At 52.8% G+C, this 14,652-nt stretch overlaps 4 protein-coding genes across 4 annotated transcripts; 2 read left to right on the top strand and 2 right to left on the bottom strand.

Moving 5' to 3' along the window:
• Positions 1-143: 143 nt before the first annotated feature.
• Positions 144-2,301, bottom strand: PV10_03482 (uncharacterized protein; the record flags this gene model as incomplete). Its single annotated transcript, XM_016367937.1, has 2 exons — positions 144-1,863; positions 1,916-2,301. The coding sequence occupies 2 exons, from the start codon at positions 2,299-2,301 to the stop codon at positions 144-146; spliced, it is 2,106 nt and encodes a 701-aa protein (XP_016227455.1).
• Positions 2,302-3,603: 1,302 nt separating this feature from the next.
• PV10_03481 (uncharacterized protein) lies at positions 3,604-4,925 on the top strand. Its single transcript, XM_016367936.1, has 3 exons — positions 3,604-3,742; positions 3,799-3,961; positions 4,038-4,925. Exons 1-3 carry the CDS (start codon positions 3,671-3,673, stop codon positions 4,499-4,501), a joined length of 699 nt encoding a protein of 232 aa, XP_016227454.1. The 5' UTR covers positions 3,604-3,670; the 3' UTR covers positions 4,502-4,925.
• Positions 4,926-4,936: 11 nt separating this feature from the next.
• On the top strand, positions 4,937-7,000 carry PV10_03480 (uncharacterized protein). Its single transcript, XM_016367935.1, has one exon. The coding sequence runs from the start codon at positions 5,378-5,380 to the stop codon at positions 6,764-6,766; it is 1,389 nt and encodes a 462-aa protein (XP_016227453.1). The 5' UTR covers positions 4,937-5,377; the 3' UTR covers positions 6,767-7,000.
• On the bottom strand, positions 6,875-9,758 carry PV10_03479 (uncharacterized protein). Its single transcript, XM_016367934.1, has 6 exons — positions 9,275-9,758; positions 9,161-9,210; positions 8,196-9,111; positions 7,738-8,145; positions 7,457-7,677; positions 6,875-7,406 (listed from the first exon to the last, which is right to left on the bottom strand). The coding sequence occupies exons 1-6, from the start codon at positions 9,547-9,549 to the stop codon at positions 7,048-7,050; spliced, it is 2,229 nt and encodes a 742-aa protein (XP_016227452.1). The 5' UTR covers positions 9,550-9,758; the 3' UTR covers positions 6,875-7,047.
• Positions 9,759-14,652: the final 4,894 nt, after the last annotated feature.

The following is a 14,652-nucleotide window of genomic DNA, read 5'->3' as shown; positions in this document are numbered from 1 at the left end:
TGACTGGTCTTGTTGGTATGACTGCATTGTCCCAAGGAGATGCCTTTGACAGAAGGCCTCGTGGTGCAATCATCAAGGCGGGCACAACGGCCATGGCCATGAATCAGGTACAATACAATGTCACCACCTGTCCTGTAGCATCATCACTCGGATTTGATGGGGTGCAGGATCATCATGGGCAAACACATCCTGCCACCACCTTTACCGAGTTCCCAGGCAATCTCGCCGTTACGGTTTTCTCTGCCTAGCCATCGTCGCCACAGATAGCCAGCAAACATGGCATTTGAGTAATAGGTCGAACCTCGAAAGACATGTTCTCCTGGACCGAAGACGCTGCCGCCCGGCCCGTGGAAGAACCCATTGCCATGGTCCATGCCTGCATCTTGACCCTCAGAACCGACAGGTGCATTATTGAAGATCTCGTTCGCGTGATCTGCGGGCCAGTCACGGTCGAAGTAGACCGGAAGAGGGGCATAGACGGCTTTCAAACCATAATGCAGTGCGATTGATGCGGGATACATCTCGGGAAACATGGTGTGCTTGTTCAGATAGGTCTCGTTATGCATGAGTACAAGCAAACGACGTGAGAGGCGTGACGCAGTGATCAATGCCGCGCGAGTTGGAGGTCGGTTGTCGCCATTCTTTTCGACATGGTATCCGGTGATGTCATCACGGAACGCCCATCGACTTTTGGATGGGTCGAAGAGCGGATCGAATGTGATGAGGTCGGTGATACCGTCGCTTGAGTGGGAAGCTGCTTGTTCAGGGACGTCCAAGAGCGTTTCCTGGGCCAACTGCGGTCCGGAGATTGGATCCTTTCCAGAGCTTCGTACGTCTTCGGCAACGGCTTGAGCGTACTCGGCGTAAGAATTGTTAAACAGCGAGGGAACAAAGAAGCGAGAGGCCCTTTCCCAGGCCAAATGTTGAGGCTGCTCATCAGCCCAGGTGGCGATTTGATGAAGCAGCTGCTGGTAGTGTCCAGTGACACGAATGTCCATTTCCCAGTGCCAGAAGTAGTCATACTCGGGATGATTTGTGGCAAAGTGTTGGAAGGGAAAGTGAAGGGAGCGATAAGCCTCATAAATTTCACCTCCAGAGAAATTGACAATGGAGTCGGGGAATGGCGGAGGGTAAACAGTCATCATCTGGGGGACGGACCAGAGCGTACCCATGCCATGGAATTCTGGAGGCAGACTTTCTCTCAGCACTTGATCGTAGACTGTCTGTGAGGTCCATATGGGCAAGGATTCATCCTGGACGTGGATGAGAAAGTGGACGGTATACTGGCCGCCAGAGGACAAGGCCAGCTCGCTGACGATGGCGCGTAACATCAAGATGTCATGCTCAGTATATTGATAGCTGTGCCAGGTGCGAATGACAAATGCGGTTCGGGAGGTGAGGTTGTGGCGGTTGGTAGACAAACATCGCTGCTGGGCGTCGTTCCACTGGACCTTGGTGAAATCGCGACCGAGGACACTGTTGAGACCGGCATTGTCACCTTTGAGCTCGATGCCGAGACCACCTTGGGCTTTGGTGAAGCCATAGCCGTATGAGGCGAAGCGATTGACTCGGTCATAGCAAACTGGTTCAAAGCCTAATTCGTCTTGGGAGCCCAGCAAGGGAGCAGGGAAGCCCTGTGGCAAGCCTTGATATGCCGAGATTGGTGGAGGGAGAATTTCCCTTTGCTCATCCAAGTAGCAAGGCTGAAAGGTATCGGTCAAAGGAAGACGGACTTGGGTCAAGGGAGGCACAGTGGTTGAGGTGGAGTTCGAGTGGAGGGATTCTTCCTGCACATGTTGCTGTTCAGGAAGGTATTCGTTCAAGGGGACGATACTATTGTGGCCTCGAAAGAAACCGTGTAAACTAAGTAGGTTTATGTCAGTGTGGGGGCAGAAATAGGATGGTAGAGGCTCACGTTGGAAACTGCTCCCACCAGAAGAACTCTCTATTAAAGCGCGCGGTCGATTTACCCAATGGGACTGTTGTGAATTCATCTTGCGGGTCTGAGGTTGGCTTCGTCTGGGAAGGAGGTTCTCGAATGGAAGGTATAGGGAGAGAGAGCAGCAAATAACCGACAATGGTGAAGAGGAGGATTGCGGATGCTGAGCAGAAGGCTTTGCGTGTTCGCAGTCTCGAAAGGCTGACCTGGCGACGATGCGAGTATCGTTGTCGGGGATAGCTGAGGAGGGTCAAGAGACCATGGCGAGGCGTTTCTGGCACATGTCGATGTCCATCACCGTCAAGCGACTTAAGAGCGTCGTAATCTCGAGTGACAGAATCGGGCCATATGTTGAAGGGCATCCCAGGCCCGAGCCTGACGAAGGTTGAGGGCCGAGTGTTTAGGCTGACTAGCAGGAGTTCCAGGTGCGGAAGCTGTATGTTTAGGCGGTGGCAGTCTTGCACAGCCCGGTTCTAGCACCTTAAACTGTGGGGGAGGGGGGGCGGATTTAGGTGGGTTGGGGCGCATATGACATGACCAAGTGACAAGAGTCTATATCGATTTGTCGCAAAAGTCGTTGGCCAGATATAGGTCGTCGAGAGTGTCGTAGGAATATTGAAGTCAAGATACACTCGGGAGCGGCAGAAAGCATCTCTTGTATGGACCAAGCCACAGGGAACTTGTTGAGGGCGCTGTGGTCCCCTAGGCAATCTGGCCAAGAGTTGAGCGGCAAAGATGACCTCAACGTGGAGATTCACAAGTGCGCCCACAGATAAAGTGAGTGCCTAAGCTGGCGTGGTTGGCCGGGATCTCTAGGGAAGGACGGGAGAGGGATCACGTGGAGCCACTAAATGGAGCTTGCTGCCCTTGGTTGTGTTTGATTTAAGCTTGGCATGTCTGATTAGGCACCACGTAGGTATCTACCTTGCTTAATGCGAAGGTAAACTCGTACTCGTGGGTTATAAGGCTGAGGTGGCACCTAACAGCTCCCGTTTAGTGCCCCTTGGGCCCTCTGGGTCATTGCCTGACGGGGGCCATGCCGCAATGCCGGCCAGCCCTACTCCGTAGAGGTACTCTGTAGACAACAAAAGCTAAAGGTGCCATGGTGCCCCAAGGCCCCTCTTCCTAAGTATTAGGGGTCGGGGGCAAAGGATCGCGCGAGGGTTATCTCGCCATACTCCCGTTAATCTCAAGTTGACGCCCCAAGGATGAAGCCAAGAAGCTTAACGGTCGTCTGGCGCGCCAGGGAGCCTCCATACCTTGCAAACAATGCGGATCTCAGAATGTCTGACCAGCAGATCCTGTGTTGCGTGCAAAAGTGCGGTATGTATATCCGGACGTGTTTGTTTTGCCTGTGTGCAAGCCCCAGCATAGCAAGGTCAACCTCTTTGGAGAGGCCACTGAGGCTCAAGTCGCCCCTCGGCCGCCGTGGCCGCCCAGGAGCCATCGACTCTCCCCCATAACTTCCTCTTAGGCGCCCGAGGGCCCACCAAGCCGGTCACGTCATTTATCTTAATGCCCTCCACATCTCCGCCATTCGTCCGTCTCATACGGGACGGAGAGTTTCAATGCCATCCATATTACCAATCTTTTGGTAGGAGACGATGGATTCAAATGCTACTAATAAAGAGGATGAAGATCTGTTTGACTTGTCCTGCTCATCACTGTCCAGTTCGTTGACGCCTATCCTAGCGATAGCACATCAACCCTGACCCTCGTCGTGCCTCTAAAATGCCTACCGCAGTAGTGACGGGAGCAAACAGCGGGATTGGCCATGCGTTTGCCAACCTGCTAATCAACGAGGTTAGCAACCTTGACTATAGAAGAAGCCCAGATCATGGCAGATGACACCCAGGTAGGGATACAAAGTCTACGCGTTGGACAAAGACCAAGGCCAAGGCCTGGCTGCCTTGTCTGGTAAAGCAACCACGGGTATTCTCGACGTCAGCTCGATTGAGTCGATTCTCAAGTTCAAGGCAGACATTCAGGACGAGACGATTGATCTCTTGCTGAACATTGCCGGTAAGACAGCAGAGTCATGTGGTTTGAGAGCCTCGTGCGTTCAGCAGCATCACTGACACATCAACAACAAACACAGGAATTGCGTTTAGTCCAGCCAAAGACGGACTGGAGACGACCAACGTCGACATTCTTCAACAAACCTTTGCCGTCAACACGTTTGGTCCGTTGTTGGTGACGCAAACTCTCCTTCCAAACCTGCTCAAATCATCCAACCCTAAGCTAGGGATTGTGTCGAGTCGAGTAGGATCTGTTGGCGACAATAGCACGGGCGGAAACTATGCATATCGAGCATCCAAAGCCGCAGTGAATTCTATCGGCAAGAGCTTGGCGGTTGAGTTGAAGGACCGCGGTGTGGTCGTGACTATTCTTCACCCAGGCATCGTGAAAAGCAACATTTTCCAGTCCAAGGTCGATTTCCCTCCAGATGCTGTTGAACCAAACGAGGCAGCAAGGAAGCTATGGGACAACATTGTCAGTCAAAAGGGCATCCAAGACACTGGCAAATTTTGGCATCGAGAAGGCTATGAATTGCCGTGGTGAGGGATTTTAAAGGGGGACAGGTATTGGATTGTGAATGACGGCGGCTGGTCATCATTCACAGTATTGTTGTAACAGTACTCAGCTTGATCAATTTGGCAGTGGCAGAATTTGGCACCATCACTAGTGGTACATAATCCACATTATTGTACATGGCGATGGTGGTGGTGGTGATGATGAAGAAGATGATGATTATGAAGCCAGAGGTTGGGGGAGCATGACAGGCCCGAAAGATGCCCTCGGGTAAACGATTGAGGTGGGAGTTGGTACGAGAATTGGGTGAGAAATGCGGATTTGGGCGATTGGATAAACCCCTCGTGGCCCTTAAGCCAACCCTTTTGCCCCTCGGCTTCAATCCCTAGGCATGGTGGCCGATTTGAAGGTCAACTCCGCATCTGACGGGACCTTTTCCTATCCCAGATTTCCCCAAATCCACCAATTCTACCAATTCTACCAATTAGCCTCGGCATACACCCACCTCACCCACATATCCACCCGTGCCACCCAAGAGACCACCAGTTGTTTTGTCAGCCAGTCTTCATTTCGGATGGCGTTATCGAAGGCAAAAAAGTGTACAGTCGAGAAATCCATCTGTAAACTATTTCCTGATTGACACGAGTCAAGGTCGCATTCTACCCTTCTTTGCATCATCACCATCTTTCTCACAGTTGGAATCCCTGGCGCTCCAAGTCCATCAATCGAGACATTAATCAGCAACACGACAAGTGAGCTGGTAGCGTTCTGACCAGTGACCACCTGTTTTACGCGCTATAAAAGAGATATAGAACCTTCGTCATTACCTCAGGTACCTGTACCTTGCTGGTTCTGATCAGATCAATTGTCTATAACCACCCCACTCACTCACTCTCCACCCTGACCATGGCATCTTCAAGCTCCCAGGTCGCCGACAACTACGGGGTCGACAACCTAGCATTCTTTACCCCCAAACACCTCAACTCTCCCGGCTCGCCATATGAGACCTCCAAGCCAGTGCCCACGCTCTTCACTCCATTGAAGATCCGTGGCGTGACACTGCGAAATCGAATCATCGTGGCGCCCATGTGTCAATACAGCACCGCACCGTCAGGACCCGACACTGGCAAGCTGACCGACTACCACATCGCCACATTGGGACACTATGCGCTCAAGGGTGCCAGCTTGGTCTTTGTCGAGGCCACGGGTGTGCAGCCCAACGGCCGCATCTCTCCCAACTGCCCAGGTCTGTGGAGCGACGAGCAGACGGCCAGCTTCAAACGAGTCTCGGATTTTATCAAGTCCCAAGGCGCTCTGTCCGGCATTCAACTTGCCCACGCCGGTCGCAAGGCCAGTACAGTGCCTCCATGGGTGGCAGGAAAACTAGGCAAGCCGGCGGGAGCGCGCGCCACCAAGGAAGTTGGCGGCTGGCCAGAAAACGTGGTCGGACCGACGGGCGGGTCGGAGCAGGTCTGGGACGGCAAAGGCGACGACGAGACCGGCTTCTGGGCGCCGCGACAGCTGTCCGTCTCCGACATCAAAGAGCTCGTCAACGACTTTGCACAAGCCGCGCGACGATCGGTTGAGGCTGGCATGGACGTGATTGAAATCCACGCTGCGCACGGCTATCTATTACATCAGTTCCTCAGTCCCGTGACCAACCGACGAAACGATCAATATGGGGGCAGTTTCGAAAACCGCACGCGGGTGCTGGTCGAGGTACTTGAGGCGGTGCGCAAGGCCATCCCGTCCAGCATGCCGCTGTTCCTGCGCGTCAGCTCGACCGAGTGGCTCGAAGATACCGAGATTGGTAAGGCTCTCGGCAGCTGGACGGTCGAAGACACAATCAAATTGGCTCGCCTACTACCAGATTTGGGCGTCGATCTCCTCGACGTCAGCTCCGGCGGCAACCATCCACAACAGCGCATCAACATGTTTGCATCCAAGGACTACCAAACCAAGATCGCCAATCAGATTCGCAAGGACCTCAGAGGTTCCAACTTGCAGCTGCTGGTTGGTGCCGTTGGTCTGATCACCGAGGCCGAGCAGGCCAGGAACATTGTCGACGATACCGGCGTCGCGACTACATCCCAGGAACCCAATATCGGCGAAGAAGCTGCCGCGGCCAAGGAAATGACCCAGAAGAGCCCCAACCACGAGCCCATGGCCGACGTCGTTCTCGTCGCTCGCCAGTTCCTTCGCGAACCAGAGTGGGTGCTCCGAGTCGCCTGGAAACTCGGTGTCGATGTTGCATGGCCCAATCAATTCCTCCGTGTGCGCTTTCCCAAGCTGTGAAGCACCACTCGCACTCCTCTTTAGATTAGCGAGATTGCTATTCCTCTATTTAGCTACGTCGACTGAATGAGGCCTGGGGTCTGGGGTCTGGGGCAACGATGGGGCGTGCCGGATTATACATATTTACACCACTTTATGACTCCGTGTCGGAGGAGCTTAGACACGTGAGAAAGAGTCACATCACTGAGCCCAAGTAGATATATAGACGTGATATTACAATATCCTTCCTCCCACTCTTATTAATTCGTCGCATTTCGCATTATCTCAAAGCCCAAGAATATTTAGCACAGCTCCAGCCAATCCAAGTTGACCAGATGCTGACTGTACCAGGCGTCATCGAGGAAGTCAGTTCCATGAGGGTTGAATTGACTGAAATCCATATATGTATGATTGTTGACCTGCATCGGGTCTAAGCTGAAATTGGTTGGCTGCCGAGGTTGTGAGCGGGAACCGGCGAGTTGCTCGCGCAACGATTTCAACACCTGGATGGCTCGCGGGGCTGATTGGATCTGCTGTTTATAATGTTCCATGATGGACAGGCATCGATGCCAATTGATTTCAAAAGATGGCATGATGATGTCTTCGTCTACCAGGGGACAATTCAGCCCGGCAAGAAGGATGGTGGCGGCCGCAAAGGTGACTGACGACGGTTTTAGTAAGGTGTTAGGAAATGCCCAAGGGGGGACTTACAGTAGACCGAATGCCACCCAGAGCTTCGGTAGGTGGTGTCCAGATGTTGATGCAGACATTCAATCAGGTATTGTGCTGTCTTGATACAGAGGTTGCAGCAACTCTTGACAATATCTACATCTAGTGAACTCGGCTTGAGTGCAGCAGGTTCTACCGTTGACCGACGTTTAGTGGCGACCAAAAGGAGAGGTCGTAATAGGAGAACCCGTGTGTATAGAAATCTAGGGGCCACATCATCAGTCTGGGCTGGGTTCTCAGTCTCCTGGAATTGAGGCACACACCTGCAGTATAGGACTTGCTCCTGAATTTGCACACTCGTATTCTGCTCTTTGGGAGCGCGGCAGGCGAGGATTGCACCGCGGACATAGTCCGGCACGTTATCGGCGAACTCTTCGAGCCGACGATTCAGGACAAGGACCTTTGAGATCATTTCCCGGACTCGGACCTCATCCTCGGCTTTTTCTTCCAGATCGTTACCGAGATGTTCGGCGTAGAAGAAATTCAGAATCTCGTCTAGGATGCTGAAGAGCTTCGAGGATGATATGAGCAGGGCTAGTCGAGATGGAATATGGCTTGGCTGTTCGCCTTCACCATGAGAGCGCAGGTACTCGTCGTCAATGAGGGCTGGCAAAGGCACATCCCAGTTCTTGGACACCATGGTCGGTCGTCCAAAGGTCATCGACACCAACCTGCAAACGTCAGTTGGGTGACAGCTTGGTCACAGTCGCGTGAAACTCACTTGTCCATCACGACGCAAGAATGCCAGATCCTTCGCCGCATCTCTCTGTTGACTTGGCTCTCGGATCTTGTTTTGGTCATGTCAAGATGTAGACCTAGACTCTGGGCAGTTCGAATGGCCAGACCAATGACATTCCAGCATCTGCTGGCATACTGGGTGGATTGCAAATAGACACCGGTGAGAACCAGCATCTGCACCAGTGAGACGGAGATGGAATCAAGCATGTCGTAGACAAAGATTTTGCGTGATCGTTGATAAAAATCGTCGGCAATCGCGACTTTGTGCTGAGGGGCTACCGAATGACTGAATTGGCATCCAATGGAGAACACCAGATTCAATGTGGAGGCAAATATGACCTCGTTGACATCGGACAAATCACCATCCATACCTTTTGCATCCTCGCTCGACCATAGTTGGGCGTACTTTTCCATGAAAGAGGTTTTATGGAGGACGGGAAAAAGCGGGTGAATGAATTCCCAGAAACATTGGACGTACTCGTTGGCAGTCTTGCGAGGAGGTAGTAAGAATGCCCTGGCATCTCTCTCAAGCATGGGAACTGGTTGGGCAGTGATGGGTCGATCGGCTTGAAAGCGATGTCCGCTTGGTCCGCTTGGTCCGCTTGGTCGAGTGGCTTGGTCAGTGATGCTCGACTCATTCGATCGTTCATTGGTGCCGTGAGTGAAGCTACGAACAAAGGCAATCGTTGATGAACCTCCATAGACTAGAAGATCTTCGGAGGTGGTGGTGACTGTGGCGAGTGCATCGACTTGATGAGCATCATCGTGTCGGGGAAGTCGTGGTGCATATGGAAGCTGGCCACTATGTTCTACGGGCCGCACCGGGTCTGAAGGGATCGGTGGAGAGCCATTGCTTTTGGTATCTGGAGTAAAAGAGGGATTCGAAGGCTGAGCAGAATCTAACCCTGGGGTCAGACTTTGGAGTTTTTCCAGGTGATGAAGACCTACAGGACTTTGCTTGCGCTGGCCTAGATTGAGAGGCTGGATCATCAATGGTGCTAAACAGGACTCGGTTAGTAACGTCCAGTGAGAAGAAGTCTCGATGAAAGGGGGCTATCTCACATTATCTCATCGTCAGCGACATTAACGTAGACACAAGTGGATCCGACACCTCGACCAGTACAGGCGCGACAGACCGGGAGGGTTCCGTCGCAACGAGTTTTGCGTTTTCGACAAGCTCGACATGCAAGTTTGATCTTCCGGCGCTTAGGCTTGGGGGTTTCGTAATCTGGTAGATTGGTGGACTCGCCTGGTGAGATGGCTGTAGAAGTTGGTGTCATGACGAGACCTGGCTGAGTGGAAACGCGTCGTGTGTCTGAGTGATGGGTGGTGGCCATGACGACGACAGGCGTACAATGGAGCAGTCCCAATTCTCCATCTACCGTGGTCGTGGTGGTTTGATTAAATTGTCTAGAAGATGTGAGGTATCTCCATCGCGTAAATAGCCAGGGGAAGAGATGCAAGGGAAGTATGAATGGGAATAGTCAGCATGGGGTCGAGATCTGGAGGCAGAGGCACTGGGGTGGCTTTAAAAAGTGGACTGGAGATTGTTTGATGGAGGAAGAAGTTTGGAGGCTGTTGGCTTTTGGGGGGAAATCACGGGATTGAAAGCCTTGAGATTGGGGAGGGAGCCTTGGGGAAGGTGCAATCGTGTTTGTGTTTTGCATGGTGCTCCTTCCGTAAAACTGGGGTGCGGCACCCGAGGGTTTGGTCTCTACACTTGGACGTATATAATACAGCGAAGTTTAGAGAGAATGCGCCCGAGGGGCCCTTTTCCCCACCAACTTTTCTCCCTCCAGACTTTCAACGGAATTCATCTCTCTACAATTCCGAAACTCATCATCACCATCCCAAAAAGTGGGAACAAGGATGCCGTCTACCCGTCCAAGGTTTCGAAGACCCTTCAAGCGACATACAGAGTCCCAAATGGCTATGGCGATGGCGATGGCTATCACTATGCGTTGCACAATTCAGGTGGTACATTCACCACCATCAAACCAAACCCCTGTTCCTTTTCATCTCTGCTCACTCTCGTCACAGACTACTTGACACCATCAGGTTCTTCCCCAAAACCTCTTTGGCTTCCCTCGTCATCTCCTTGATATCTGCATTATTGATGATGCCGTTTCGCCGATTGATTTCCGCCTCAATCTTGGCAAAGTCGTCGCCTACACCATCTGCCCGCCACTCATAACAATCGCCGATGAAGCGACTACTTTGTACCAGCCACTGGCCCCGCTCCTTTCTGCACTTCTCAAACGCGACCAATGCAGCCTCGAGATCTGTGTGACTCTGCACTCTGTCGTCCGCCAGGATTTCTGCTAGGATCGCACTGTCCTCGATACAGAAGCCCGCCCCTGCACCGTGATGCGGCGATGTTGCATGTGCTGCATCTCCTGAAATGGCCATCCGACCTTTGTGAAACGTCGACACCGGGTTTTCTCCAAGATCGAATATCGCCCACTGTAGCAGTCCAACACATTAGTCTCGGCACCAATGACATTCTCATACAGGAAACACTCACCACATCAAGCTCCGCCTCTGTCAGTTTCAACAGGTTCACCACATTGGCGCCATAGCCACTGAAGTCCCGTAAAGCGTCCTCCCTCTTTGCCGGACGTGTCAGTTTTTGATAATCCGGCCAGTCGTCTTTAGTTGTCCGGAACGCCACAATGTTCAAAACCTCGCCGTGATTGACTGCAAACGTCAAGACATGACCATCAGGACCCATCTACACCATTATTGTTAGCTTTGACGTGCCTCCCTCCATCACACCCACCTTGAAACTCACATGCATGCAAGCATTCTTTGCTCTCTCCTCTCCAATGACTTCAATAGCCTTATCCATCGGAACCAGACCTCGATAGGCGTATTTGTGGGTATATGTTGGGTAGGCGGAGGGGCTGTTCTCGCCGACAATGAGTTGACGGACTTTGGATTTGATTCCATCGCAACCGATGACGACGTCAGCCAGGGCGGAGGTGCCATCGAGGAACTTCATCTCAAGACGACCGTCCGGCCTGGAAGTCGAGATAGTCTCCAAACGCTTGCCAAACCGGGCAATGTCGGCGGGAAGCAATTTAACCATTTCGTCGAGGAAACGGGCGCGGTGGACGCCAGTCTGGCCCAGCGAGTTGGTGATGGTGAAGGCGGCTTGTTGGTGGCCATCGGCAGCCTGATCGTAGCCGTTGAGGTAGTCGAACCAGACGTATTTCTTAGTCGGCCATACGTTGCGTGTGCACACCGTCTCAAAGGCGGCGTAGATGCCCTCGTGGCACGCCTTCATGGCCTCCACGGCGTTGGGTGAAAACGACACCCCGGCCCCGACCTCGCCAAACTGGGGTGCCTGTTCATAGATGGTCACTGGTACTTGTCGCGCCCTCAGCGCAATCGCCAGCGTCACTCCAGCGATCCCTCCCCCCACAATCGCCACTTCGAATGTTTTGGGCATTCTTCCCATTCTCGTTTCGCCTTGCTCAATGCTCGGATACGTACATGCACATGCACAAGTACACTCGGACTCAGGTTCGTTGATCAAGTCGAGTTCGATATCCTTTTCAAACGCAAGTCGTACGTGTCACAGTGTGGTATTATTGTCCATCAACGTCTCCTCCCATGGCGCCCAGGCGAGTAGTTATAAGGTTGATCCAGAAACTCTACCGGAACTGTTCTGATGTGCTGGTTTGTGGAGTCGGGATTCACCGTCGGGATCATCGGGATGGCCGTGAGGGAGCCAACCACTCACCAACCGTCCTTCCACTTTCATGCCTATTACTGAGGATGCACGGAAAGCACAACGGGCGCTCTTCGGAATCGGATATGCCCCCAGTTGGCCCCGTAGGCTCCTCCGCCACATACTCCCGCCCCATATCAACCATCCATCTTGCCCCTTGACTCATAGTATCGATGGACTGAACTATATCAAGAGACAGACCCCTCGGACCAATGAAACCAACTACAATTACACCGACAGCCCTCCCTCACAACCAACCATCCCCATCCCGATACTAAATGGTCGTCTAGCTAAAATATCTCGCCCTCGCGACACTGTCCTCCTCGCCCTCCCTCCCCGTCACATTCCCTCCGTATGTCAAATACCCGTCCAAGACACCCTCCACTGGTTGTGTATGTGCCCGGATCTCCTCTGCCGTCCCAAACACCCACACAATCGACTGGCCCATGATGATATGCTGTAGGATATGGCAATGCATCATCCATACCCCGACATTCTCACTAGTCACCCTCGTTCGCCACACTCGCCAACCGTTCCACTCCCCTGGTTCTGCCGTCGCTTCATATCTGTAGAGCATCGTAGTGTCACGCCGTGACCCCTCCCACGGACCTCCACCGTCTCTCGAGCTCGAGGACCCCTCGAGGAGTTCTTGGTGTGCCGCCCTCGTGTACACCCCTGGTCCCGACCCCATGTCCCAGTATGGGCCGCCATGTGCGTGTAGAGGGTGTGGCCCAAAAACCCCACCGGGGTAGGATGCCGCATTCTGCCAAACTATCTCAATCACTTCACCAATCCTTGCAGGATAGCTATGTGTCACCGGGTCGTAACCTGGATGCTCCATGTTTGCCTGTGCTCTTTCATAATCCGGTTCCGCGCCCTGAATGGTGCCGTTGGACAGGATCTCGACCAAGTAAGGGATTGGCGCTGTGATACCGGTCGGATGATCATCATGCCATGACTCGTTGTTGTTCTCCATCTCCGTATACCCGGACGTCTCGTTCAGAAATTGCCAAGTTGAGATAGTAATGCGCCGGGTAACTTCCTCAGCGGTCGGAGGACTTCCGTACCCCGGCAATGCAGGATTGGCAAAGGTGTATTCAAGCCATCTAGTCACATCATCTGGAAATGCTAGAACAGGAGCTTCGGGGACTGCCACCACCTTATTGTAAGAGCCAGTCGAGGATGACGGTGTATTCAAACCTGTGGCATTCTCGTGTCTTCCTGGAGATGTATAGCTCAAGGCTGCCCACGCGAGAAGACCGACATCACCTTGTCTTGTCTCTGCCTGGATCCAGAATTGGCTACTCTCATCAAGCTCTCCAAGCTCTTCCTTGGATTTTGTCTTGAGCAGGAAGCTGAACCTCTGACCAGTGTCACTCTGCATGTACCAGGTCTCAACCGGATAGACATAAGAGTTGTCCGTCTCGATGACAGTGAGGTTGTCGTGGCCCTCAATCCCCAAGACCACCAGAGAAATGGCCGTTGCCGAGATCAACCGAACCCTATACGTTCTGTCCGGTTCAACTGGCAGGTACGCTGGTTGGCAGGATTCATCTGACCACTCATTCAAGGTCCCTCTCCCTCTCCTGCCACTATGGCCATTGATCAATAGAGCGGTTGGATCGCCAGGCCAGGACCATGGCCGACCTGTCAACTGCGCCTCGACTTCATGATCCTGTGCGGAATAGTAGTCTCCCAGGATTAGGATCAAGTCGTCATCATAGTTGTATGGCGGAGGGCCGGCATCTTTGACAATCAATGCGCCAGCAGCTGTGACGGCCTGGAATCCGACATGAGAATGATAGAAAGAGGTCCCTGCTTCATGGGCACAAGGATGGAGCTCATAGTCAAAGAATCGACCTGGGGGAATCGGCCATTGTGATGCTTGAGGTGCGCCATCAGCATATGGTGCCGAAGCGAGTGATAGACCGTGCCAATGCTATAAAAGTCAGCGATGAAAGAAATAAAACGAGCCATAGAAGAAGAGATACAATCGTGGCATTCACATCTGCATCATTGTATACCCTGATCCAGGTCGTGACATCTGGATCAAGGTAGATGGGAGGAGCAGGGTATGAGCCATTGATCAATGTCGAGGTTCTAGGCTGACAGTCCTGCTGAATGATGCCAACGCTGATGCGAAGTACATGATCTGGGACAAATATAGCACCAACACCAATGGACAATGGGAGGATGATGGCGGTCAGCAAGACAGTGAGAGACATGCTCACTCAAGGGACTTCGACTTCTTTGCAAGAGTTCCGCAAACATGTGCAACATGGCAAGCGTAAATGGGACTCAATCACCATATATGTGCACCGAGCATCTCACGACAGGACTTGGGGTGACGGTGAACTCTGCAACCTGGCCTACCTAGATCTTGTCTCATCACTTGCGTGGCTATCGTAGCAGCGGCAGCAGGGAGCCAGCATTTCGAGACCTGTCATGTCTGATCCAGAGGCGTCAATAGTTCGTGCTAAGACTTTACGGTACTCAATGGTCAACTCTTTGTCAAGGCCGAATATGCTCGGACTGCGACAGCGCCCGCACCACATGCTGCAACCGATCTCATCAGGAAATGCAGGATTCGGAGAGTGGCAAGCCGTCTGGTGCTGGGTGGTTTCCGGCGGACGGAGCTCCGAGGTCCGGAAGCTGATGTATCGCGAAGCCTTTTGGGTAGGTTGACGTCGTCGAGCTGTGCAACTCT

Source organism: Exophiala mesophila (genome assembly GCF_000836275.1).
Source record: "Exophiala mesophila strain CBS 40295 unplaced genomic scaffold supercont1.2, whole genome shotgun sequence".
Lineage (NCBI taxonomy): Eukaryota > Fungi > Ascomycota > Eurotiomycetes > Chaetothyriales > Herpotrichiellaceae > Exophiala > Exophiala mesophila.
The sequence above is the reverse complement of the archived record's forward strand: the minus strand, read 5'-3'. Positions and strand labels throughout refer to the sequence as shown.

Excerpts from the sequence above, each read along its gene's own strand:
- PV10_03481 (XM_016367936.1), top strand. The coding sequence starts at position 3,671 with ATGCCTACCGCAGTAGTGACGGGAGCAAACAGCGGGATTGGCCATGCG. Across the intron at positions 3,743-3,798 it reads CCAACCTGCTAATCAACGAG|GGATACAAAGTCTACGCGTT; the intron begins GTTAGCAACCTT and ends ACACCCAGGTAG. Across the intron at positions 3,962-4,037 it reads TCTCTTGCTGAACATTGCCG|GAATTGCGTTTAGTCCAGCC; the intron begins GTAAGACAGCAG and ends CAACAAACACAG.
- PV10_03480 (XM_016367935.1), top strand. The coding sequence starts at position 5,378 with ATGGCATCTTCAAGCTCCCAGGTCGCCGACAACTACGGGGTCGACAAC.
- PV10_03479 (XM_016367934.1), bottom strand. The coding sequence starts at position 9,549 with ATGGCCACCACCCATCACTCAGACACACGACGCGTTTCCACTCAGCCA. Across the intron at positions 9,112-9,160 it reads GCCAGCGCAAGCAAAGTCCT|ATTCTGCTCAGCCTTCGAAT; the intron begins GTAGGTCTTCAT and ends CCCCAGGGTTAG. Across the intron at positions 7,407-7,456 it reads TGGGTGGCATTCGGTCTACT|TCACCTTTGCGGCCGCCACC; the intron begins GTAAGTCCCCCC and ends AACCGTCGTCAG.